General features: G+C 38.9%; 1 protein-coding gene across 1 annotated transcript; it reads left to right on the forward strand.

Moving 5' to 3' along the window:
- The first annotated feature begins 3,443 nt into the window (after nt 1-3,443).
- LOC145986840 (uncharacterized) lies at nt 3,444-27,397 on the forward strand. The gene is made up of 2 exons (XM_083121313.1): nt 3,444-3,599; nt 26,066-27,397. The coding sequence occupies exons 1-2, from the start codon at nt 3,444-3,446 to the stop codon at nt 27,395-27,397; spliced, it is 1,488 nt and encodes a 495-aa protein (XP_082977439.1).

Raw genomic sequence — 27,397 nt, forward strand, 5'->3', positions numbered from 1 at the left:
CAATTTCGTCCTATCATCACTCATTCTCATCTTCGCGATGGGCCAAAAGCGGAAGAAGAGCGAAGTAAAGTAAAACAAATGAACCATTACACCCGGTACGAAACTTCTGAGCAAGCCATTGTCTACGAGCTCTTTAATCGGAAGCTGTCGTAACAAAATGAAAATTTACTCATTGTTAATATATACATATTTAATGAGATTAATTTATGGTCTGCAACAACAAACAAAACAGATTAGAAAAATAATAGAACGATTGTGGCCATATTTGTTTTCTGTTTAAACTTTCCAGCTGTTAAGAGTTAAAACTTTCAGTTTCGCATGTAGAGAAATTGCAGTTTGCAATTTCCATTTAGCCAAGTATCGGATCTTGACGACCAGAAGATAAAGGTTGCTTGTAACGCGCTCTCCAACTGAGAAGAGTTTGCTCGAATTTAATAGAGTGAGTCAGGAGACAATGGATGAAATCATTGCGGATGAGGCGACAAGGTATGCTCGTCCTTTCTTCTCATGAGTGTGTGCTGATGCAGAACTAACACTGCTTCGGTCAGCGAAAATAATTTGGTCCAAATTCTTCACGAACTTCTGCTTTCAAATGATCATCTTCCCTTTCATCGATATGATGCACTTCCCGCCGGGTTCGTCTGGTCGTGGCAGAAAACAGCGATTCTATCAGTTGATAGGTGCATGTTCTTTTTTTTCCGTTCCTTGGCGTCCCATTTAGATTCACTTTCCTTTCTTCATTTTTGCAATCCATTTAATTTATTTCCTTTCCTCAGTTCATTTCATTGCTTTCCCATCCATTCCTTTTCTTTCCTTTCATTCCCTTTCGTTTCTTTCTTTTCATTCCTTTTCCTTCCGTTACGTTCCTTTCTTTTTCTTTCAGTCCCTTTCCTTTCCATCCGTTCCGTTTCTTTCACTTCCTTCCTCTCTGTTCCTTTCCTTCCCGTTCCATTAATTTCATTCCCTCTCCTTCCCTTCAGCTCCTATATTTTCCCTTCATTCCTTTTCCTTTCCTTCCGTGTATTAATTTTCCTTTCATTCCGTTTATTTCCTTAGCGTTTCTTTATTTTATTTTCATTCCTTATCCTTCGGTTTCGTTCCCTGTATTTCATTTCCTGTTTTGTCACTTCTATCCCTTTCTTTTCCTTCCCTTCCTTTCGTTTCCTTCCCTTCCTTTCATTTCCTGTACTGTCCCTTCCTCTTCTTACCTTTTATTACCCTATTTTCATTTCCTTTGTTTCGTATTATTATTATTTTCACTTGATATTCTTTAATTTAGTTCTTCCTTAAACTTCTGGTTTTTCATTACCGATGACTCTTCCAAATACATACGTCGGGAAAAATACGTTAAGCATCAATGCATACAAACTTCTCAAAACGAATTCCTTCATTATTTCCATATATGTGTGTGTACAGTATACATTTTGTCATCACCATGTCAAATAAATATACTACGTATGGCGTCCTGGTGAGGTCGGTGCCTTGTAATCAAGGGGTTCCGGCTTCGGTACCGATGGAGGTATATAGTGTTTCAAATCCCACTTTAAACTGTAGGTTTAAATTGGCGTTGTAGAGTGCTGTGAGAATCAAATAGTGGCAAAAACCTCATGCACACAGGGATCGAACAAATGGCGCATGTACAAAACACATTCATATAATTTACTACAATCCTCTCAATGCTTGAAGGCATTGGCGGCGATTATGGGGGGGGGGGCAGTTGCCCCCACCCCACTTGTTGCTACCTTTACCCTCGCACTATGCTAAACCTTACGTATAAAGGGAAAGTAAACTGTCCTGCTCCCCCCCCCCCAAAGTTTTGGCACCTTGCCCCCGCAGTTTTGGTACCCAATTGCCGCCACTGCTTGAAGAAATGCATTTGAATTATTTTTTGCGAGACTGTCACGCCATGGAGCTTGTGAAAGTTGACTTGTTTTTTTTCGTCCAATGCCATTTTTTGCTATATAATTATTGGCCCATTAAATAATAAGTTACTTAATCTTACGAAGAAGCGATGCGTAACTGACAGTTGAAAAGTGGAGGAACATGTAGCCCTAAATTAAACATTATTGTATTACATAATCCCGTTGCTGATCAACTGCTTGCAAATATAATCTATCATTATTCTTTTCTTTGCTCTTGCTGAAGTAATTTCGAACGGACCAGATCCTATTTGCATTAGTAATCGGCTGCGAACAAAAAGATGATCCCATGCAAAATGCACTTGAACAATTCAATATTTTTTTCGGATATGGCGATTCCAGTTTTTCTTGCCTTGTTTGCGAACAGTTAAGTAGCCGTTTAAGGTTTACTTTGAAAACAACCCTCAAGTAGCTACAGCAAATGTGCGTAACAACTTTGAACTTTTTTTTTAATGTGGCTCAACACATCTCTATTTTTCAACAATATTAGTTGATAACACGAGCAGCCAATCCTGTGACGTTCCTTTAGGTGTGCGCCACAGGATTTGTGACGTACCCGTATGGGTAAACTAATTGTAAATAGTTAAAAAAGTAACTAACAGATGGCAGAACTATGTAAAGCCTGGCTTTCGTTTCGCTTAAATGATTTAAATAAGACAAAGGAAAGATGAAACCAAATGTATATATTGTTAATAGATAATTAAGGCTTGATTTGTGATGACATGACAATAATGAATTATGCAAAAGGGAATAAGAATAAATGATAACAGTAACAATTACGTACGTTACGACGAGAAGATTAAAGGAGTCGGGAAATGTTTTCAGATTTGTGTCTACCACTTTTGCTTGAAAATACTCGATCGAATCTCCCACGCTCGAGCGTAATTCGTTCTAATATATAGAATTTCAAATATCATTTCAATGGGACAATAATCGTACAAATATGTGTGTAAAAATCCGTCCTGGTAGTTTCAGCCCATAATCATGTATTCATTTTCATATATTGCTATGTATTGCAAGATATACTAAATTACATTTTTACATGGAGATGATGATTATGATCACTTTAGTTTCAATTTCACTTCTTCTATACCTTCACAATACATATTTGAGAACCCACTACTACAGACAAACTGCGGTTATAAATGAACTACTGGGCTTTGAGCGTATACTAGACCGGTCGTTAATGTTCGAGCGTTTTTCGCTCGAGCGAAGAAACTGTCTAGCGTCATCCGTGCGAACTATTAGACGATCGAGTAAAAAGGCCTCGATGCAGCACTCTAGTCTATACTCTCTGGTTGGGAAGGAGATTTTCCATCAGAGATTTTGGTTGTTTCCCTTGGTGGCGCCAAGTCCTAGGCTGCCCCAAAGCACGACGAGTTGCGCATTCATTGCGGCACCGGGTTAAGTTGGGCGCGTGAGAGGACGCGAACTTTAACTGTCCCTTTGGTTGTCACAGATAGTCGGGGGCGCAGTGTTTAGAAACAGCGGCCCGAGGAAAGGGGAACTAGATAGCTTGTACGGATGCCTAAGAAGCGTGGGAAGCGGGATGGCCGCAAGACCCGCGAGGCTTTATTAGCGCAGCGCAGAAAGGAAGGCGGCGAGATAATTCAGCAACCAGATCCATTGGAACTGAAACACGACATCGCTAAGGAGGAGAGCAAATTCAAGTTGATTCCAGTATAAACTGCAGAGATGTTAAAGGATATATATATGAGGATATCAAGGAAATTAACCCCAAAGATCCTAGGTGTGGACCGGGGCAACAATTACAAGAAAGATATCCATGTAAATAGTCTAGCAAGTGCCAGTGGACATGACAACTACAAGAATATATATATATATATATATATATATATATATATATATATATATTTGTGTGTGTGTGTGTATGTGTAATAAGAAGAGTAATATTCCTTTATTGGAAGAAGAAGAAACCTTCATGTATTAATTCCTATGCCACAAAAGAAGAAATATTCTTGCATTGGAAGAGGAAGAAGCCTTCCCGTATTAATTCCTGCATTGGAAGAAGAAGAAGCCTTCCGTCATCATCAACAGGAGAAGCTTACCTGTTGATAAGATGTAGAAACTTTTGAAATATAGACATCGAAATACCTTCAAAGATATATATATATATATATGTAAATGGGAGAAGATATGTTTAGTGAATTATATATATACATGTAAATATATAGACAGGTCAAATATGATTACGTCTATCAAGCAAATGTAATTTAAGGATATACGGTGTATTATTACACTCAGTACTGAGTTAAATGAGTCGTTTCCTTTCATACCTTAACGTTGTTATTCTGTTTTAGTTACCCTCGGTATCTCATGTTCTACTCTGGCCTAATAAGCCAGACTGGTGTTACGCAATGGACGTGACAGATTACTACGTCACTATATACCCTGTCTCGGATATCTCTGGAGCAAGCGAACGAAAACAAGTCTCTGCGCAAGTAGTGACGCAAGGCGGCTCCACCAATGAACACGCGAGAGGGAACGGTATTGAGGGAAGGGGGCGGGGGCAAATGCAGTTACCAGCCTTCGAGCAGCGTGTATTGCTTCGCTCTGCCAACTCGATTCCCCCTCCCCCTCTCTGATGCTATACGCGCCCTTGCTCCAGAGATTACCGGGACAGAGCATAGTTGCCAATCCCCTTGTGCGGCAGAGTTATGAGACTCCTTTATGTATGAGCTACAACGAACCCTCTCAGGACGTGATAGCGGAAGAATTAAATAATAATTTTCTTAACTTTACTAACGTTTATTGTTGTTCTATCACTAAAGAACACTAACAGTTATTTAACACCACTATAGATACATACACGATCAAAACTCAAGTAAACTTTCTGTATAAAAGAGTTACTTAAAAAAGAAGTTCTTACACATCGTAATCAACATTCTGTTTCATCGTGCACTGTTGTCATGGCAACTCAATCAACAACAGATATATCTGTGCCAGACTGCATAGTTTTCAAATATATAGACACCGGAAATTGCTTCCGCTTCCGGTGTCACTTTAATCACACATAAATAAAAGAAACTATATATTTGAAAACACACAAGCCAATAAGAACAGATTAATGTGAAAATAACAAACAAAAGAAGCATATACATTTTTTAAAAAATTAAAAAAGGCGTAGCAATCTATATCGACATTTCCAGCTGCAGGTACATTGCACAGTGGCTTGGATCCAACGTTAAACTGTAGTCCAGTCCCGATTAGCCTTTCTGTGCATAAAGTGGACTTGAAACAAGAAATCAATCAATTCGATCGACATATCGACATTCGACCAGTTTCATTTTTCCATTTATTACCTCCCACATTTTTATCTTTTCATGTTGTTTCCTTCCTCATTTTTACATGGGTGTCGCCAAGAAATTTTGCAGGGGGTAGGGAGCGGGGTCAGGCCTGGATAATATAGTAGAAATACCGGGTGATCCGTTTGAGATGTCAGAAAAGTAAACCTTTATACACAAGAGGTTAATGTACGTATGTATCTGTGAGCAGTTTGTTGTAATATATGCAGAGAGGATGTAAATTTCAAATGAGTGGAGATTTACAGTTTTCAGCTGCGTGGCGGCAATAGCATGCATTAAATACTCGAAAATTTCGCATACCACATGACGCTCTTGTGAAGTGATCACCACCTTTCTTACCATGCATATTAGCGCCGCCATGTGGCGATGTCTGTAATCCAACTCTCATTCGAAATGTACATCCTTTCTGCTTATACAACAAACTGCTCACAGATACGTACACTTCGCAACATCTTATTTGACCGCCCCGAAAGAATTCTAAGTCCCGAAATCGTAAACTTAGCAACATTGCACTTCGGCTCCAGGTGAGAGTAGCCAACTTTGAGTAGGTCCTTCCACTAGACGAAAAACGCTGCGGTGAGAGGTTTTCAATTGAACACTTTCCATGAACTTAGAAACTACAAACCGCTATTATAATACACAATTAAACAGAAATAATAAATTGGAAAAAGAAACTTGAGGGATATTTACGATTCTGCTTGCTCGACTTGATATTTTGGGGGTTTGAAACACTGAATAGAGTATTTCTCCACCTGGAGGAAATTGCCATCACGTTTGTGCAGGTAGAAGCAAATTTATGAGGATTTTATGCGACATTTTATTTACAATACCTTGCAAAATATCGAACAGTTCTCAAAAACATATATTTTACACGACTTGTCGAGAAAATGTGCTTGAAACACAGGAAGGTGGGAGTTTTCTTAAACGTCAACATGTTTCTTAGGGTACAACGTCATTAAGTTAACGTAGAGCAGTTGGTTAGGCGCTGTTATTCTTATTTTTCGTCAAGCGTGAAAGGTCGCTGGTTCAAATCCAACCCTCTCCTCTTTATTTTTTTTTATTTTTTCTTGTTTGCTGAACAGATACCGTTGATATTAGAATATTTAAAAAATGAATCCGATGCACATATTTCCCCTTAGAAGTTGGAGATTTCCAGGATTTAAAGTTAAAACTTTCCTTTTTAGTTTTTGTTCATATGTTGTGTTAACACACACATCATGATTAATTCTCAAATCACATATATGTATTCAGGATGCAAAATGTAATGTTATTTAAGTTATGTATTGTTTGTTCTTCACTGACACCTAAAATATTGATTATTTGATTTCGATATACTAAAAAAGATATACAGTTATGTTAAGTAGTGATGTAGTGCAGTACTGTAACGAAGGAGAGCGTTTTATGAGTTCAAATTGTTAAGATTGGTAATTTTATGTCCGTTCCTTCGTAATGACTGTTTTCAATCCCCTCACCACTCTCTTACCATGCGTTTAAAACTAATAGTAAATCGTTAATTAACATAAGTAAATTGTTATTGCGACGGAGGCCGATTCGATAAGAAATTACTAATAAGTATTTATATAGTGAGTGACAAACAAAAAATTCAGAACCTCATAATGATCGTTAATTCCTCACTGCTTTGTATCTAAAATGTTTGTCTTCTTTGAACAGAAAGTACGAGTATCAGATATAACAAACTTTCCGCACTAACTTTGCAATATTCGAAACCACCATCACAGACTTAGCTCTACGTAACTGAAATCTGCGCATCCCACGTGGCATGTGACTTCCTCCTATCATCGAAATAACTTCCTCTTACTATTTCCTTTCACCTCGTGAAATACAGAGATGACCAATGTTAACTTCTTAGCACGGTGGATAAACTTTACATCCAACGATAAACTCCTGAAAAAAATCCTGCCTAGGTGGAGACTCGAACCTACGACCTCCCTCGTGAATATCAAGCACGCTTCCTCTTCTCCAGATTGCTCATGTTAAAATTTGCTACCAGTTTGAAGAAACCAATTCACACATAATGTCATATCTATAATTTCCTCATGGCAATTTTCATGAGGAAACGAATTCAAATAAAATCGAGAATCGCTGAAAGGGAAAAATGATGAACATGTCTATTGACGTATTGTCATATTTTGTAAATTGTGTAAAAATTCCGTGTTTTGAACAAGCAATAGGTTAGTTACGAAGTATGTTGTTGTTTGTTTAGAATAGAATAGAATAGAATAGAATACTTTATTAGTCATTAGAAAACATGATTGCAATAGACTTCGTCATAATAAGTATATAAATACTAATATAAAATAATTACAAAAGAAAAGAAAATTAAAAATACATATTAAAATATTACACATTCAACAATACAGTTTGCAAATTAAACTACATGTTTTATTACAGCGAAAGCAATTGGAAAATAGTACAGGAGAGCAAAAAAGGAGTCATTTGAACCAGACCCCGTTTGACAAGAAACTTCAGCTATTTTCCAAAGACTGTATGAAAAGAGAGAGGAAATGGATATTCAACGTATGAAATATAAAATATGTTTGAAATTAAAACAATGGAAACCTTGAAAGATAATACTAACTAACTTCAAACTATGAAAAACATATTTTCGTGGTGGAAAACTCCAAGTCATTTTCGAAATATGAACTTGATTTTTTTCTGTATTATAAAGTGGAGATATGGGACGATACGATCCCTCAGAAAGATAATTTTAAGTAAGCTACCTCCAACTTTTTCAATGGTCATAATTACTAATTAGGGTCCGGAAGTTGATGAAAAATCAACTTTTTTCTGACCCTTAAAAACAATGCTAAACCTGATACCATGTCCGTTTCCCTTCAGTTAGAGCCGGAAAACACTTTCTATTTTACATTTTGTTTTTGCATTTTTCGGCCTTTTTTGGCTTGTAGTTTATTTGTCGGTATTTTTAACAGTTTTGTTGCAGTTTTACTTATTTTTGAGGTTTATTTTTCTCCTCCCCTGTTGTTTCGTGCATTTTAAATGGATTTACTAGTAAAACTTACATATTTAGATGTCTTGACATGGTCCTTTTAGCAAATTCACCATGAATCGAAAATACGGTCAATGGAAAAGCATATTATTATTCTTAACTGAAATGTTTGGCAATGGATTAAAATAATTTGTGTGAAGATCTACTTTGAGGTTCTTTTCTGGACACTATTATCGCTTTAATCTGTAGTTTTAAAGTAAAATTAGTCACAATAGTAAATACAATTACACTCTGGTGTACGCGAAGCAGAACTGTATTTTCGAATGCTGGCCGACTACAGTATCATCACAGAAGGCCCACTCTGAAAAGAGATGAATTGGTTGATTTGTTGTTTTAAGTCATTTTTATGCATAGTAAGGCTAATCGGGACTGGACCTACAGTTTAAAGTGGGATCCGAACCGAGTGCATAAAATAACGTGAACCGTGTGTTGTAGGGGGATCGTTTGCTTATGGAATAGAAGGAAGGTCATGGGTTCAAACCTACTTCTTTGCAAAATCTTTTTCGGGAAGTAAACTGCTTTGGACGAGAATGCTTATCTACGTTTTTTGGATATTTCCGCTGATATTTATGCGATTTATGTCCAGCATTTCCGGATGGAGAAAGTTGACATGTAAGTTCTTAATATGTGTTAACTTATAACAGCTGAATGAAAGGAAAAGTATTTCCTAAAATCCTGTCAATCACTGAAAGATTAAAAACATTAGTAGAAGCATTACTTGAGGCATGCACAGTGCCGACGATTATGGAGTGTGGAGGGGCAGATGACCCCGCACTATGCTTAACATTATCTACCAAGGGAAAGGAACTGTCCTTGCTCCCCCCCTCCCCACCTTGCCCCATCAGTTTTGAAACCCAATCGCCGCCACTGAGCATGCATCGCATAAATATTTACAGTAATATCATATAATATTATATTACGTTATTAGAACACTTCGTACTCGGTAAATTAAAATGAAAAAATAATAAGGAAAGGGTGGGATTTGAACCTACGATGTTTCGATCTTGACGAAAACAGTAAAAAAAACGGAAGTGCTGTCATGTAACCGACTACTCCAGGAGATTGCTAACAGAAACCTCAGTAAAGCACGTTAATCTCAGTTGAAGCAACATTGTGCCGGAGTTTCGAACCATTTTTCGCCAAGAACCAAGGAAAAGACACACTTTGCAGGATCGTGTGGTGTTGTGCAAGGTATCTTTACTAATCATTTCGCATAAAATCATCATAAATTTGCCTTCTTGCATTCAAATGTGACCGCAATTCTTTCCAGGTGGATGAGAACCTGTTCAGTGTTTCACAATGCACATAAATTTCCCTATTTTCAAATTCAGAACGAAGAATCTTGAAATATTTTCAACATTCGTATTTCCACTTAACAATTTTTGTCTACTCATATTTTATTACTGCTTTAGGGTATCTTTACTTTATGGAATGTGAAGGAATGAAAGAAAATCACAAGAACGTTTTCATTCAAGAAAGAAATGTTGCAAAGTTGGCTACTCGTAGTTGGCTCTGAAGCGCTATGCTGCCAAGTTTAGGAATTCCGGACTTTGAAATTTTTCAGGGCGGTCAAATAAGATGTTGCGAAGTGTACATTAACCTCTTGTGTATAAAGGTTTAGGCTACTTTTCTGACATCTCAACCGGATCACCCGGTAGCAATAGTTATTATTACCACGGTTATAAATGTAAATACACAATAAAAATATTATGAACTAATAAAAATAAACAAATTTCATTCGAAATTATTATCATCATATAAATTCAGAGACTCGATCTAACAGACGATTAAATATCCAACAAAACTAAATTTTCCATTATTTCTTTACATTTCATGCAGTTACCAGACTGAAATGTACATTGCATTTTGTTATTAACTTTTGCACGTTTCGTTCAAGAAAAGGTCTCAAAGGTCAGGAGCAAATTTTACTCACAAAGTTTACGTTGTGTAATCTCTCACCAGAAACTAGATTTTAAAAGAATTTTGAAACCGGTGGTACCATTTATTCTTTGGATTAAGTGGTAAAATATGAAAACATAACACATACTCTGTCCCGGGTATCTCTGGAGCAAGCAAACGAAAACAAGTCTCTGCGCAAGTAGTGACGCAAGACGGCTCTACCAATGAACACATGAGAGGGAACGGGATTGCGTGGAGGGGGAAAGCGACTGCGGTAGCCAGCCTTTCCAGCAGCATGTACTGCTTCGCTCTGCCCACTCGACCCCTATTCTCTGACGCTCCAAAGATAGCTGGGACAGGGTATAATTCCTGTATTTTTCAGTCAAGTATATCTAATGCATTTTCCACTTTGGTTATCCTGTTCGAATAGTAACTAACCGATCTTTATTTCTGTTATTAACAATACAAGTAAGAAACTTTCTGCTTTTTTGTTACTTGAAATGGACGATAGCAATTTCCAGGAGGCGGGAGGATCTACGGATCCGTTCGACACCCAACCGACGTCCATGGATATGTATTTTTTAAATTTAATGATTCTCCCCTTCCCCCTCCTTTCTCTTCGATCATTAAGGTTTACTATTTCGTAAGGTGCTTTCTTCTTCCCTTCTTAAAGATGGTTTCTTTTCGATCTTACATTCATCGCTTTCCTGATGACATATATTTAACCCTGTCCCCTTGTGATCAAGGGGTCACGGATTCGAACGGAGGCACAAGGTTGTCGAATTTCACTTTATTTAAGTCCGCTTTATATACGGAAATTGGTTACTCGAAATTGGACCTACAGTTTAAAGGGGGTCCAAAATTAATGAATGAATTATATGAATTTTTGGTTTAAGTTCACTTTATGGACAGAAATGCTAATCCGGACTGCACCTTGCAGTTTAATGTGGGATCCGAATCAGTATGTGCCTCCACCGGGTATCGAACCTGAGACCCCTTGATTACAAGACGACTACGTTATCACTACGCCATCAGGAGGCACTAAAGAGTATCCGAGTCACTTAAAATAACAAAACGTTTGATATTCAAGTACTAACGGATTTACATTACTGCCACTGGAGAACACTGCATGCAGACAAATGAAAGACGAAGAACACTGGGTTTCTGTTTCGTTTTTTTGTTGTTTCTGTAGTTATTTTTTTACGGTTCACAACTGTAATTTTACGGTGACAATCAATTTTTTACAGTGTCCAAACTTTGGTAAGCATCTTTGACTTCATGTTCCATTAAAGGATCCTTGCAAATAACATTGGCAAAACTCGGGTTCAAATTCCTGTCTGGCCATGGGTTTTATATTTACTGTCCCTTCATCAATTGTAACACATCATCAGTCATTTTCATCGTCGCTATTAACCAAAAGTGACCACAAAGATAATTACAATAACAAAAATCAAATCAAGCGTGTATTTAACCTTGTTGATTGATTGATTTAGTTTATTTTTCTTCGTTTTTCTGCCACTTTTGGTTAGTTGGGACGATGAGATTGAGAGATGATATGAAATTGATGACGGGACAATCACAAGCACACGTGAGCAACACACAACCCGAGCCCAACAGAGGAGTATACTGACTGTGAGTCCACACGACAGAGCCTCTATAGTCTGCAAAATGTGAGACCAGTCTTTACTCTCCTGATAAGGGTCAAAGGGTTAGGTGGCAGCTAGAGGCTGAACCTCTCCCGCTGAATATATTGATTGATTGATTCATTTGTTGTTTTAAGTCCACTTTATGCACATAGGGGTTATTTGGACTGGGCCTACAGTTTAAAGTGGGATCCGAACCACTATGTGCCTCCGCCGGGTATGGAACCCGGGTCCCCTTGATTGCAAGGCGACAACGCTATTACTGCACTATCGGGGAGGCCTACTGAATATATACAGGGTGTTTCGTAAGTTCGTTTACAACGCTTGGGAGGTGATTGTACGAGTGAAAATAAGGTGGAAAGTTCATGTAACGTAATTCCGGAAACGGCTTTGTTGCCGAGTTATTGACGTTTGAAAACGTGGGAAAATGATTTTCCGAAGTGAATAATGGCAAGAAGGGTGGAGAGAAGTCGTCGGTGTTGGGCGGTCCACTAAGAAATTGGGTACGCTCTTGTCAAAAAATCACGCGGCAATATTGTGCAATGTCGGCGCAAGGAATTCCCCAAATGACGCGAACGAAGATGTTGACGGGAGTGGGGTGGGTGTGTGTTCTGCGTGAGCTGGTATCGACGAAAATTGGCATGTGTTGAATGGCACCAAAAAACAAAGAAAATTCCTAAACGAACTTACGAAACACCCTGTATATGTATGTATGTATGTATGTGTGTGTGTGTGTGTATATATATATATATATATATATATATATATATTACTAATTATAACACCATTAAGCCTTGTTTCCATGATACGAAAAACTCAATATGCTGACCAAGGCAGAAATTTATTTTATTATAAAACATAAACTAAACGTAACGTTTCAACCTTCTAGCAAGGTTTTCTTCAGGCTCTGTATCAAGTACAAATGTAACAAGATACAAAAACAGGACGATATATATACACAAACATTACTCCACTCCAGACTATTAGAAAGTTGTTCTGGAACATTCTATGAGGTGGCTTTCCCGTGTCAACTGTACTTTCACCTAAAAGGCTAAACATATTTTATTCCATCTAGAATGTGGTTGGACTCTTTATCTTACGCTCTTTTTCCTTCGTTCTTCTTCCTTCTTCTCTCCTCTTTCTCTCCTCTTTCTCTCTGGTTTCTTTCCACTCTTTCTAACACCTTCTTCCATTCTTTGTTTATCTTCAGTCCCCCATTCCAGTTCATTGTGTCTTCTTCACCTTTCTTCTTTATTTCTTTGGCCTCCTTCCATTTTCTCACTAGTATTCTCTTCTCCCTTCCTATCTGCTTAGCCTCATCCCACTCTATGTCATGTCCTGCTTCTCTCGTGTGTTTAAATATCGCATTTCTCTCTCTCTTAAGTCGTACATCATCCCTATGTTGTTTCAACCTGTCTTTCAGCCTCTTTTTCGTTTCTCCTATGTACACACTCTGACATTCTTTACATTTCACTTCGTAAATAATCCCTTCCTCTTCCTCTAAACGTTAAACGTTTAGTTTATGCTTCATAATAAAATAAATTTCTGCCTTAGTCAGCATATTGAGTTTTTCATATATTACTAGTAGTAGTAATAGTACTGCCTTCATGGCGTGGTGCTGTGCACAGGGGAACACTTTACCTTTACCTTTTTAGTAGTAATAGTAGTACTACTACGTAGAAGGGAAGCTGACATGTGGGTGTCTTCGGACAGAGCCTCCCTTTACACACCTGATTTAACCTTGTGTCACCTGTGCAGTGCAAATACGAAATTGTTACAGTACGGTTACAGTTTCTTGATACTCTGTGTAGTGTAATCGTATTCCGGTGTCAGGGCGGTGCAAGGAAATGACGTTCAACCAAGTAGACGAAAGGCGGTGTTCAAGTTCATAAGATTCAAGAAATTCCTGTCTGCTGTTTCAAACGTTCGTTTGATCATACACCACACATTACACAGCTCCAGAACGTAGTGAAAACGGTGCAGGCACCAAATGCACGTCTTGACACCAAATCAAAGAAGTAGACGAGTCGGTGGTGCACCTTGTAACCAACTGGACACGCGAGTCCAGTGAGAGCCAAAAAGTGCAGTGAAGTAGACAGTGCTAGTGCAAAACCCAGCGGGATATTCTTCAAGGTTCAAGGTACGCATCAAATTCATTACAGGAAGTGACGTCGCTACGCTGGGACCTATCCGTTCGTCTTTCAGCAGCAGACCTCTTGAAGATGCAAAAAGGGAGCGGAAAAATCGGATACCGTGTCTGCATGGACGAACTCCTTCTCGGAGATCTTTCATCAAATAACATTTTCTCTCCCCCCCGTTTTCCTGCCCCCTTTTTCATCCCTCCGGTGCAACTTTTGTCGAGCGAAAGAGACATTCTATAAGGAACACATGTCGCAGCCAACTTTCAGTAAAAGTTCCAAAGGGTAGGGTATCCTCAGAAAAATATGAAACTCCCTCGCACGGGGGAAACTTTTTCGATGTCCATATAGGAGGGGGGAGCAACAAGAAATAGAATTCAAAGATGACAGAAAATGAAAGTCGGTGTGAATGGAGAAAAAATGTTGGTTCCCAATCTCCAAGTTTTGATTGATTTGTCCAGTAAGATGGAAATGGAAATGAAGTTAGGTTTTTCAAACTCGGAAGTTCGCTTCGAGAATTCACAATACCTATATTTTTTTCATTATGGCTCTTGTTAGTATTCTGCATACCTACAAAACATTGTGCTACTTATTCCATCACTGGCGTGCCTAAGAATTTTGTAAGGGGGGATATGGTATTAAAAAGGAAGGGGGTACAATCAGTTGTGTAGTCGCAAAATAAACAAAACAGTTTACAAACTGCATTACAATGAAATAAAATACTAGCAATAAATCCTTTGAGCCACATTTGTTCATTATTATTAGTAGTATTAGCAGTAGTTTGTCATCATCATTATCAAATACTAAGTGAGTAAAAAATGAAATAGCTTTTCACAGTTATTATGACGACATTATTTATGATAGAAAATCAAACAAGACATCAATATAAATGAAAACTATGGAAGTTTATTTTTTACACTTGGCGCGCTTACGCTGCTTTGCTGCTGCTCCGCCAGGTTTGCTAGTGTAGCAAAGTGGAGAGTATAGCTGCTTTCATCACAATGGTGCAAAAGCACTTCCGCACGCTTTTCGGTAGTATTCCACCATCTTAGAAGAGATTGTGGATTACCGTTGGTACAAACAATTCGAAGACACTGGATTTGTGTGTCGTGAACTTCTTGTGAACACTTCCCTAATTCTGTTCACGGACTCACCGAGTACACGTGGCTGCCCATTGCTCTTCCTTTTACGCACAGACCAAGGCTCTTCGAAATGTTTGTACACTCCTGTTCACATAAAATGGCACACCTTATAGGGTTAGGCAGTTGAAACATTTGCCACTTCATCTGAACAGGAGTGTACCAACGGTAGATGTTCTAGTCACTCTCCATTTTGCTACACTAGCGATCCTGGCGTAGCATCAGCAGCGCGCAAAGTGGGAATGAAACTTCCAGATTTTCTTTACACTGATGTCATGTTTGATATTCTATTATACATTGTGACGTCATGACTGTGTAAAGCTGTTTCATTCTTTTTTACTTACCCTGTATAACTAGTTACATATACAGTTAACGTACAACAATGACTAATTTATTGCTTAGCTGATTATAAATCCAGAAAGATGAAAGTTAAGAAAAATTAATTGAATCTCTCATGCAAAAAAACGTACCTGTCAGAGAGCTTCAAACTTTCCTCTCGAAACTTGAGTATTTCACAATATAATTATCATTTTCTTGTTGTCATACAGCAAATGAGTTATTGTGTTACGTTAGGTTTTGTTTGGGTAGACGTATCACAAATTAATATTAAATTAAACAAGTTTTTTTTTAAAAAAAAAAAATATTTACTGTCATTTTGTGATGAGGACATGCCCAGGTTATATAAGAAACTACGGAGATGGCGACCAAGCATGACTACATCACTGGTTTAATCAGATATAGTAATTCCCGATATTCCACGCTTTCTAATATTGTCTTAAAATTATTTACTACAAGAATTGTCAGAGCACGAAACACCAGGACGAGTCCCTCAATAAAAATAATATATTAGTAATACATTGCTATTAATTTCAAATGATACTTTACAACTGATCAATCGGTAATTGGAGCAACCCTTTGGAGTAAAGGCGGCCGGAGCGTGGTGTTGATCACATCACCTCTAAAATGGCATAGATCGAGAATGTGTGGGACCCTATCCCCACATTTATTCTCATCTTTGCTTTTAGCCAAAAGTGGCAGAAGAGCGAAGTAAAATAAACCAAACCAATCAATCAAGCAAGAAATTAGTTTCAATCGCCAGATGCTTGTTAGGGGGTAAATAATGACGTTTTCCAGGGGAAAATTACGGGAAAGAGTGGTCTTAAGTATGTTTAGAAGAGAACATACAGATTAATTGAAAATGAATGGTGCAATTTTGCACAGTTATTATCACGTTTCTATATAGGATCATGGGCGTCCGGAAGGGGGGCAAGGGGGGGCCGTGCCCCCCCCTGGAAAACGAAAGTCAACCAAAAATTACATATTTCACACATATAATTTAATTTCAGCCACAATAATGTGTGTTAATTATTGCACGAACATGATAAATTCAAATTTAAGCAATGTTTTTTGAGGGATGAACACTATTATTGGGGAAAATATGCCATGTTGGCCCCCCCTGGAAAAAAATACCTTCCTTGCCCCTCCCTGGAAAAAATCCTGCGGACGTCCATGTATAGGATAGAAAATCAGATAAGGCCTCAATATCAAGATAAACTCTGGAAGTTTTCTTCTCACTAAGTGGGCTTATTCTGTTTTACTGCTGTTCCAGCAGGACCACCAGTGTTGCAAAATGGCTAATGACCAGTAGAAGGTGTATTGTGTGTTGGAGCTATCAAGAACTGATTCACTCACAATGTTGCAAAGACATTTCCATATACGTTTTGGAAGTAATGCACATATTTCACTCTTCCGAAAGATTTGCCAAAGTTACAACTGTGAATTGTTAGTGTCTTCGAAACCATGGGCAATGACTTGCTGTCTCGTGCATAGCATGTACTTGATTATCGTTTGGATATTTACTGCATTACACGTGATTCCCATGTTGAATCTTTGTAATGTGAGTCATGTGAGTAAAACTTCCACAGTTTTTCTTCATGTTGATACCTGATTTGGTTTTCTATCATAAATAGTAACGTCATAATAACTGGGTAAAATTGCAACATTCCTTTTGAATATTCTGTACATTAATCCAAAAAAGGAATGTTTGCTTTTTCACACAACGTAAAATAACAAAAAAGTTTATTTCAAGAATTTGTGCACATCGAATCTGGGACTACTTAGGTTTACACTATAAGATACGAACCACGCTTGAGAATCAAACACGAATTCTCTTAGTTAAAAGCGATCAGTGGCAGCGATTGGGTTCCAAAAGTGGGGGGGGGGAAGTACCAAAACAAGGGGCAAACTAGGAGACTTTCCCTTGACAGATAAGCATAGTGCGAGAGCAAAAGTTGCAAAAAGTGAGGGGGGGGGGCAACTGCCCCCTAATCGCCGCCACTGAGAGAAAGTGTTGATCACCCGCTACATTATTGAGTCTGCCCTTATTCTATCTAACCAAGTTTTATTTACCCTCGGAAATCACACACAGATGTGCAGAAGTAAGATAAAATTGAACTACACCCTTTATTAAGGAGGTGCCTGTAGGGGCATAGCCTAGGGGGTGAGAAGGGGTGCTTAATTTTCTTCCGCACCCCTTGCAACACCCCTTTTCCGAAACCTATTTGCAACCGAAAACATTAAATTTTACAATGTCATGTCATTTTGACTGAGTGTATTGAAGTGAGACCGCTGATATTGAACACAACACTCTGAAAGAGAAGCCCCATTTACTTTCCTGTACCGGCGGCAGTCCCTGTACAGATCAGCGGCCGCTCTATCTCGCCTTTATAATTCTTACTTTTTATTTTAAAATTAGCGCTTTAATTTTAGTACACTTTCCTTCCAAATATAGCTTCCCAAAATTATACCTTCATTGTGCTTTTAAAGTAGCATTTTTAATTGCCCTTGATAGTTTCATACACTGGCGTACACAGGATTTTTATCAGGAGGGGCTGGGATTGTAAAGGTGGATAGTACATAGCTGTTTTCTGTGGGGGGGGGGCAATAAGATATTTCCAAAAAAATGAACTTTCCACTCCTAAAAATGATAGTCGGAGATCATTTTATGGGATGTTTGTATTAACCACTGGTTTTTCCCGAAATTTTCAGATTTTATTTGAAAATGTTGCTTTTTTTAATTTTGGAGGGGACTGTGCTATGCACAGGGGAGCACTTTACTTTACTTTACTGTGTCCGCCAGTTCTTTCGTACATTGGAAATAACTTTTGAGGATGTATTCCGATGTTATGCGAAATCGATCTCCGCGAAAATCGCGCAACTTCCCTCCATAATGCAAAACCTTATCGATTAGCCAAAAAACATAAATAAAATCTCCAATTTTATTAACACATTATTATGGATGTCCACTAAAAGTTGATTGGTAGCCAACGGTTGAATGCGTATTTCATTCTTTCCTTATTTTCAACATCGCACCCCCTAAATTCCATTCCGCGCCCCCTCAGCACCCCTAGATGATTAATCCTGGCGCTGCCGCTGGGCGCCAGGGACTAAAATATTTGAATATGGAAATGGCAGATAAATGCAATATGCAGAAGCGCACGGGCCAGAAATACTAAATTCACTCAAGAACTAAATTCTGGACAAATTTCAGGCAGGATTGCCACTACTTAAAACACACTGCCATAACTAGTGCAAATATCTCTTCCACACAACGCTGCTGGGATTATATCTATTTTAACATGTAACTAACTAACTAACTAACTAACTCTCTAGCCTTCTTAAACCCGAAGGTGCATAGCTGCAGGAACAGAGGCCTTCCATCTGTCCCTATCTTGAGCAAGATCTATATACTCTTTTCCATCCCTACCGATTTCCTTTAGGTCCATCTCAACGGTCCCTCCATCTTCGTCTTGGCCTTCCTACACGTCTCTTACCATCAGGTTTCCCAACAAGAATCCTGTAAACTCCTATTTCCTCTCCCATTCGTGCCACATGGCCTGCTCATCTAAGTCTTCTTGATATAATCATTCTAATAATATCTGGACATGAATACAAATTATGTAGTTCTAAATTATGTAACCTTCTCCACTCACCTGTCTCCTCATCCCTTTTAGGTCCGAATATTTTCCTAAGGATTTTATTTTCAAATACTCTCAATTTATTTTCCTCTTTCAATGTAAGGGACCAAGTTTCACACCCATATAATACTACAGGCAAAATTACTGTTTTGTATATTTTAACTTTTAGTTTCTTAGATATTAAACGAGAAGACAAAAGTTTATGAAGAGAAAAGTAACATGCATTTCCTGAATTAAGCCTACTTTTTATTTCCTCTTTAATATAATTTTCATTTGTTAATATTACTCCTAAGTATTTGAATTTGGAAACTGGTTCAAACGAGTTCTTATCAATAATTAGATTTTGATTATTACCTAACACTAGGTTTCGGCCTGTAAGCATATATTTAGTTTTCTCTTTGTTAACTTCCAAACCTACCTCTTTAGCAGTTTTGAAAAATATTTTAGCATTATTCTTAATTGTATTTACATCATCTGCATATGCTAACAACTGAGTCATACCATTTAATTAACATCAATTTTGAAAAATGAACAATGGATTTGAAAACAAGCATATTTTATTTGTCAAATGCAGTCACAGTGGGACACACTATACAGGTACTGGGAGGATTCTACTCAGGAACGTGCCCATGGAAGGGGCTAGTGGAAAGGTACTGGCTCTCCTCTCAAACCATGAAATACTTCAATGTGAACCTGTAAAAATCTACGAAAATAACATTGACGATTTTTCAATTTAAATCCGGTCCAAGTTCCGTTTAAAGGTTCCTGAATCTTTAGCCACCCTGCCTGAATCCTGCTCCTAAAAAGGGGGAAAGGGGGAGGAGTCCTCCAGAGTGACATTGGTAGTGTTTGCACCCTTTTCACAAGAATTCTTATAACAACACCTGAAAAGGCAACCTTTCACTGATAGCAATCATTGCAAAAGTCTGAATTCGCTATGAAATCTTGGGGGAAAAAAATAACCCTTTGATGCGTAGGTTGCTGTATATCTTAGTGCAAATACGGGTAATTCTGCAACACCACTTGGCCTTTGGGAAAAGGAGAGCACGACAAATGAAAGCCTTTAAGAAGGGAAAGCTCCGAGAGGGAGCGAAGATATAAAAGAACCTCCAACAATATGAAAGTCACCACCTCCAATTGAATCGTTCTCTGCCGTCGATATTAGGCAGGATAACAATGAAGATCTTTGTAAGTTGGAATCAATTATCTAATTTTCTTCTGAACTTTAAACATATTATCAGATTTAGCATATCCGGTGGTTCTACAGGCTTGGAAGGGCCTTGGCCTATCTCCCGACTGCCAGTTTCCCTCTCATAATCCTATCCAGAGGTGTGGAGATATTCAACTGGTATTGGGGTGATGTGTGGTCAGCACGTCGAACCCTCAGCCGTTATAGGAGATTTCCCAGACCGGGTTACGCTACTCACTCGTAGCTCCCCAATTTCCTCACGATGGTGTATTGCCACCGGTCCTATACACAGGCCGAAGGTTCAAAAGGGAAACTGAAACTTACTTCCAACACCAGACTTCACTTTGTTTAGTAGTTCAGTCTCTTTATGTACAGGCGAAAGAGTCCATCCTATTTGTTCTTTTTTCTTTTTGTGTTATGTACTAATTACTGTCATTACATCTATATATCATCGTTTATATGTAAGGTGAAGCTCATATGTTTTTCCTTGGTTATTTTCTTGGTTATCATGTGTAAGTTCTAACCTCACCTGTCAGGTTACTACTTTATACTTTTTCAAATCTAATCTTATATTATTTTTTATATTACTGTAACACATATTATCATATTATTGTACCTTATGAATTTTCTGCTTATTGCATATTTTGTGTACCAAACAGTGTTATAATACAAGACACTGTAAGTGGGCATTTGCCTGTAGTGTCATGTCTATAATAATAATAATAATAATAAAAGCCAGACTGGAACCCATGCCGTCCCGCAGTCAGAGCCCAAAGCACAGTGCCTTAGACCGTACGGTCACGGAGGAGGACTATTATTAGTATTGTTGTTATTAATAGTACTGAATATCTACGTCCTCGCCTTGTAATAAAGGGGTTCCCATTTCGATACCCGTTGAAGCCACATGGTTGTCCAGTCCAGATCTGCGTATAACGTGGACTAAAACAAACAAAAAAACAAACAAACAAACTAATATTTAGTGGAAGCTTTCTGCATATTTGTTATTTAACGTCGATTTTCTGCAAACTTTTAGGCTAGTCGTGAAGATGGCTGTGTTCTTGTCTATTATATCCACTTTATTCACAGATAAGATAATCGGGACAGCCTACAGTTTTAAGTGAGGTTCCAATCACTATATGCCTCCCCCGGGGATCGAACCCGCGGTCCCTTGGTTACCAGGTGAGGTAAGGGAGGCCTGCCAGAACTCGAGCTCAGGAACCTCGGTGGTGAAACCGCGCCATTGGTAGGCGCATGCCCCCCCAATAAAAATAATAATTTTCTTCCGATTGCCCACCCAAATAAATTTATTAAATATGCTTTCGACTTTATGCATTTTTCCCCTTGTGAATGTTCTTGACACTACAAATATTCACGAATTATCATCCCATTATAAGCTTCGCTGTCCTTTGTCACAAAAATAGTTTACTTGATAGTGAACAGCCGCTAAGTGAAATTAATATAATAAAGAACTGTCATTAACTTACTGCAAGGATGCAAACTTAAATAAAAATAAAAAAAAAATTAAAAAATCAGTTGTGTTAGAGTCGGATTTGATTCAGTTCGTATTTTAAGTCCATTTTGTGCACAGTAAGGTTAATCGGGACTGGAGCTATAGTTTAAAGTGGGATCCGAACCACTATATGCCTCCACCGGGAATCGAATCCGGAACCTCTTGATTACAAGACGACGACAAGATTACCACTGCGTCTCTAATGTTAGAGTGGGCGCACAGTAATATTGAACACTGTCAATGGTAATTGGGTGATCTTTTCGCAAGGAATTCTAATGTCAACATTGTTCGTTATACACCTTGAAAACTATTATTTCGGGCTACCTAGAATCTGGCCCAGTAGCGACATAGAATATTTTTGTTGTGAAGGGCAGGGGTGAAGAGTGGTGGGATGGGGCACACAGGGATATAGCTGTACGTGTGTGTGTACACACCCATACATACATATATGCATACAATGCGTTTGTTTTGGCTCTGGACGAGATAGCGAGTGACGTGGATTGACATGGCGCAGATTTTCAATATTTTCGTCCCATAACGTCTCGCTTATTTACGTACATATCTTTAGCAGGAAGACAATTATATTTATATTACATAACGATTACAAACATGTGTTATAAGAGTTGTTCAAAGTTGTTCACACGCTATCTCGGCCTAGAGCCAAAAAGAAAGAAAGTGCTGTTGTGTGTGTGTGTGTGTGTGTGTGTGTGTGTGTGTGTGTGTGTGTGTGTGTGTGTGTGTGTGTGTGTGTGTGTGTGTGTGTGTGTGTGTGTGTGTGTGTGTACGTACGGCCATACTTGTTGTCGTACACCGTTGCACCACGAATGCATGAGCGTATCCAGTGGTGAGCAGTGGGGGAGGCATTGTCCCTTTTTACGTAGGAATTAAAATATATGGTATTCCCTTTACAAATAATCCGAAATAAAGAAATAGTTCCCTGGGAAGGTGTTTGCTCCATCTGGAAAATGTTGTTTGCTTCTCTAAAAAAAAAATGTTTGTTCCCCTTCCCTCTACAGAAATCTGAGTCCGCCCACACCTGTGTATGCGAGAGAGAGAGAATAAAAAGTAAATAATAAAAACTAATAATGTCTTACTAGAAATATAACATCGTGAATACTGCAGTCCTACTAACTTCGTTCAAATTTACTTAATTCACTTTCTAAATAGCGACAGCACTTCATCTCCCATCATGCTCCTTGGAGCAGAGACTAAAAAAGCACTACATGACTAGATGGTGGAATGGTTAAGATACTGGAAGTAAACTTACGCAACGCTGCGAACGTTACTTTGTAGACTTTGCCAACAACGTTATGTAGCAATTATAATTGAGCAAAAAACCGTGTTATCTTACGCATGTATAAAAACTGGTGCCACTGCCTCATGAAAGAACTTACTGGATAAGCTTCACAGATCGAATTAACTATATAGGTTTTCGTGGAGAAACAGAAAATTTTGAGGGTTAATTTTCATACACATTTCTTAAATCACTGTGTGATTCTCCTTTGAGCAACACTGATAGTAACCTGTACTGAGAATGCAATTAACTCTTAATTGTTCTTATAAGTGGTGCCACTCATAGGCATCGTCAGAAAGTTTAGCAGGGGGGGGGGTCGGGCAAATGATAAAAGTTGAATAGTAGAAAAATAATAAGTATTATTACCACGGTTATAAATGTTATTATGCAATAATAAATATTATAAACTAACAAAAATAAATTTTATTAGAAATAATTTATTATTATTATTATTATTATTATTATTATTATTATTATTATTATTATTATTATATAAATGGGGAGACTCGATTCACCAAACTAGTCAATACCAGCACAATTATTTTCTATTATTTATTTTGCATTTTATGCAGTTAGTATCTGAAATGCACTTTTGATATTAACTTTTGCACGTCTCGTGCAAGAAAAGGCTTTAAATTATAGGGGGATTTTTCTCACCTACAACTGTAATTATTAGAATTTTGAAAACTGTGGAACCATTTGTTCTTTGTATGAAATGGTAGAATATAACTTTATACCTGTAATATTTCACTCAATGTATCTCATCCAATGCATTTTTACTTTGATTATTCTGTGCACATGCTAACTAAATGAACTTTATTTCTGTTCTTAACAATAAGAGGAACAAACTTTCGGCTTTCTTGTATCTTTAAATGAACGATATCAATTTGCAGGGGGTCCACCGACCCGTTCGACCCCCCTCCTCCCGACGCCTATGGTGTCACTGTAGTTAGGTTATGAAAAGTTATACTGAAACAAATTCTAGGTCTTGTTATTAATAAATAGTATAAATATATGCAAACAATTTTGACCAGTCGGAAAAAATGTAAAATCTAACACCTGTATATTAGTGTATATTATTTTCTTCGATATGTAATCACTTTCTTAACTTATGAAGAAGCTAAAAAGTAATATTATATCTCACTTATCACTGTATATGTTGTGATTAAACTTCACTTAGATATTTTATTTGCTGACAATATAACTTATTTAGAAAACTATTTTTCACGTATTTCAGTCAGAATGCATTACACTAATTATTATGAGTTACTGATCATTATGCATTGAATAAATTGTTTTATAATATACTACACTCAGAAAACTAAATGCATCATATCGATTGATACACCAGAATGAATCGATTGATGAACTAAAGTGTGTTTTATGGCTTCTTCAAAGAATCAGATTCACATTTGATGCATTTGGGTGTATTTTTGTATGTCGTGAAAAAAACACCAAAGTGCATCATTTGGTTCAAGTGAGGATTCCTTTCAGTCGAGATGCACTTCAATGCATCAGTTGAGCGTTTCATGCACCTTGATGCGTTTTTATTCACCTTCCTGCATCATCCAAAAAGTTGCAGGAAGGTGCATCAAGGAACATCAACTGATACATTGAAGTGCATCTCGACTGAAATAAATCCTCACTTGAATCAAATGATGCACTTTGGTGTTTCTTTCACGACATACAAAAATGCACCCAAATGCATCAAATGTGAATCTGATTCTCTGAAGAAGCCATAAAACACACTTTAGTGCATCAATCGATATGATGCATTTAGTTTACTGTGTGTACCTACCCTATCTACAAAGAGACAATGATAAATGTACATAATAAATCCCATAATTATGTAAAACATGGCCGTAGCCTACTTATGATTTTAAGGAAATAATACTATTATCACATATTCATTTCTGTAATCTGTACATATGCTCGCATATACTGTGTGTGTATATTTCTACAGACTATTGACTCCGTAACAGTCAATACGTAGTGTAATTTTATCATTTTTCTCTTGAAAATGAGTATGTAACATAGATAGGCTACCCGGCTGATTTTAGGATTGCATATAGTACATATCAAAATACTTTAATTTGCTTTTGCAACTGTTTCATGTAGGGCGGAAGAATATTATGATTAAAAATGCAAGCAAGGTTTCTTTAGGGAAGAATAGGGCCATTTTGGAGAGACAAATGCCTTACTTGAATCATTCTTGAACAAATGCCATGAAGCTATTCAAACAAGCATTGCTCTCAATGTTGTAGATGACATTGTAAACTGAGTAATGTTATCAAAATTTAGATATTTTCATAAAATGCATTGCTGAAACGCGTCTAAGGTCCAGTATGAACTTAGAAATGCAAACTTCATTAATTCACTGTAGGCTGGGAATTTTGTTTAGTATGCCGTTGAGAAGGACCTAATGGAAATCGGTATAGATGGAAAAGAGTGGATAGATCTTGCTCAGGATAGGGCGAGATAGAAGGCCTGTGTTGCTGCAGGATTAAGAAGGCTAGAGAGTTAGTTAGTTAGTTAAAATACAAGCAAACAATTGCTGAGTTCTACTCACTTTTCTTTTATTGTAAAGATTAACCAGCTGAAACTGAAACAGAATTTGATTTCTGACATGACTGATTATAAGTCTTAAAAATGTACACTCTGCCTCGGGAATCTGTGGAGCAAGGCCGCGCATAACGGTAGAGAATGGGAGAAAGCGGGTAGGCGGAGCAACATTACGCACTTCTGCATACAGCTGGTAGCTGTAGCCACATTTTCTCCTCAATGCACTCACTTTCCCACTCACTCGTTCATTGATCAAGTCCTCTCGAGTCCTACTTGCGCACAGAGGACTTGTTTTCGTTCATTTGGCCCAGCGATTCCCGAGATAGACTATAAATTATATTGGTCATAAGAACTAAAAATTGTAAAGTGTTTTCTAATCAATATAGGCCTCGTATAAAATGATATGTACCAACACATCCGTTTGTTTTATTTTTCTTTCAGATCTTCTTAACTCTTGCGGCTTTGGTCGTTATTGTCAGGGCTGGAGAGGAAGAAGAGAAGACGGACGAACAACCTGCAAAAAGAGGTCTTTCCGGGATTGGCTATGGAGGAGGAGCAAGCTTTATAAGTTCCAGCTTGGGCCACGGAGGGGATTTGGGAGGAAGTCTAGTCAATGGAGGTTTTGGTGGCGGTTTTGGCGGAGGGTTGGGTGGTGGAGATATTGGAGGTGGAGGAGGGGGTGCAAACATCATCACGATCACCAGAAATGTTCCGGTTCCAGTTCCGCAGCCCGTTCCTTATCAAGTCGAGAGGAGGGTGCCGTATCCTGTTCCTCATCCTATACCCGTGGCGGTCGACAGGCCTTATCCAGTCCACGTCCCGAAACCGTACCCGGTACCGGTGACGAAAGCCGTTCCAATACCGGTGGACAAACCGGTGCCCTACCCGGTTCCCCAACCCGTTCCCATACCGATCACCAAGACTGTCGGCGTTCCGGTTCCCCAACCGTACCCTGTTCCCGTGTCCAGACCGGTACCGGTTCCTGTTCCTCTGCCCCATCCGGTGCACGTTCCTCAACCCATTTTGATTCCTGGAGGTGGTGGTTTTATCGGCGGAGGACTCGGAGGAGGCCACGGTATCGGCGGAGGTCTGGGAGGAGGCCACGGTATCGGCGGAGGACTCGGAGGAGGCCATGGTATCGGCGGAGGACTCGGAGGAGGCCACGGTATCGGCGGAGGACTCGGAGGAGGCCACGGTATCGGCGGAGAACTAGGAGGAGGCCATGGTATCGGCGGAGGACTCGGAGGAGGCCACGGTATCGGAGGAGGCCATGGTATCAGTGGAGGACTTGGAGGAGGCCACGGTATCGGCGGAGGACTTGGAGGAGGCCATGGTATCGGCGGAGGACTCGGAGGAGGCCATGGTATTGGTGGAGGACTTGGAGGAGGCCACGGTATCGGCGGAGAACTAGGAGGAGGCCATGGTATCGGCGGAGGACTCGGAGGAGGCCATGGTATCGGCGGAGGACTCGGAGGAGGCCACGGTATCGGAGGAGGCCATGGTATCAGTGGAGGACTTGGAGGAGGCCACGGTATCGGCGGAGGACTTGGAGGAGGCCACGGTATCGGCGGAGGACTCGGAGGAGGCCACGGTATCGGAGGAGGACTTGGAGGAGGCCATGGTATCGTCGGAGGACTCGGAGGAGGCCATGGTATTGGTGGAGGACTTGGAGGAGGCTATGGTATCGGCGCAGGACTCGGAGGAAGCTACGGTATCGTTGGAAGACTCGGAGGAGGCTATGGTATTGGCGGAGTCATCTCTTTGAAACAATGA

The sequence above is a fragment of the Lepisma saccharinum genome, chromosome 4 (assembly GCF_977018435.1).
Source record: "Lepisma saccharinum chromosome 4, izLepSacc3.1, whole genome shotgun sequence".
Lineage (NCBI taxonomy): Eukaryota > Metazoa > Arthropoda > Insecta > Zygentoma > Lepismatidae > Lepisma > Lepisma saccharinum.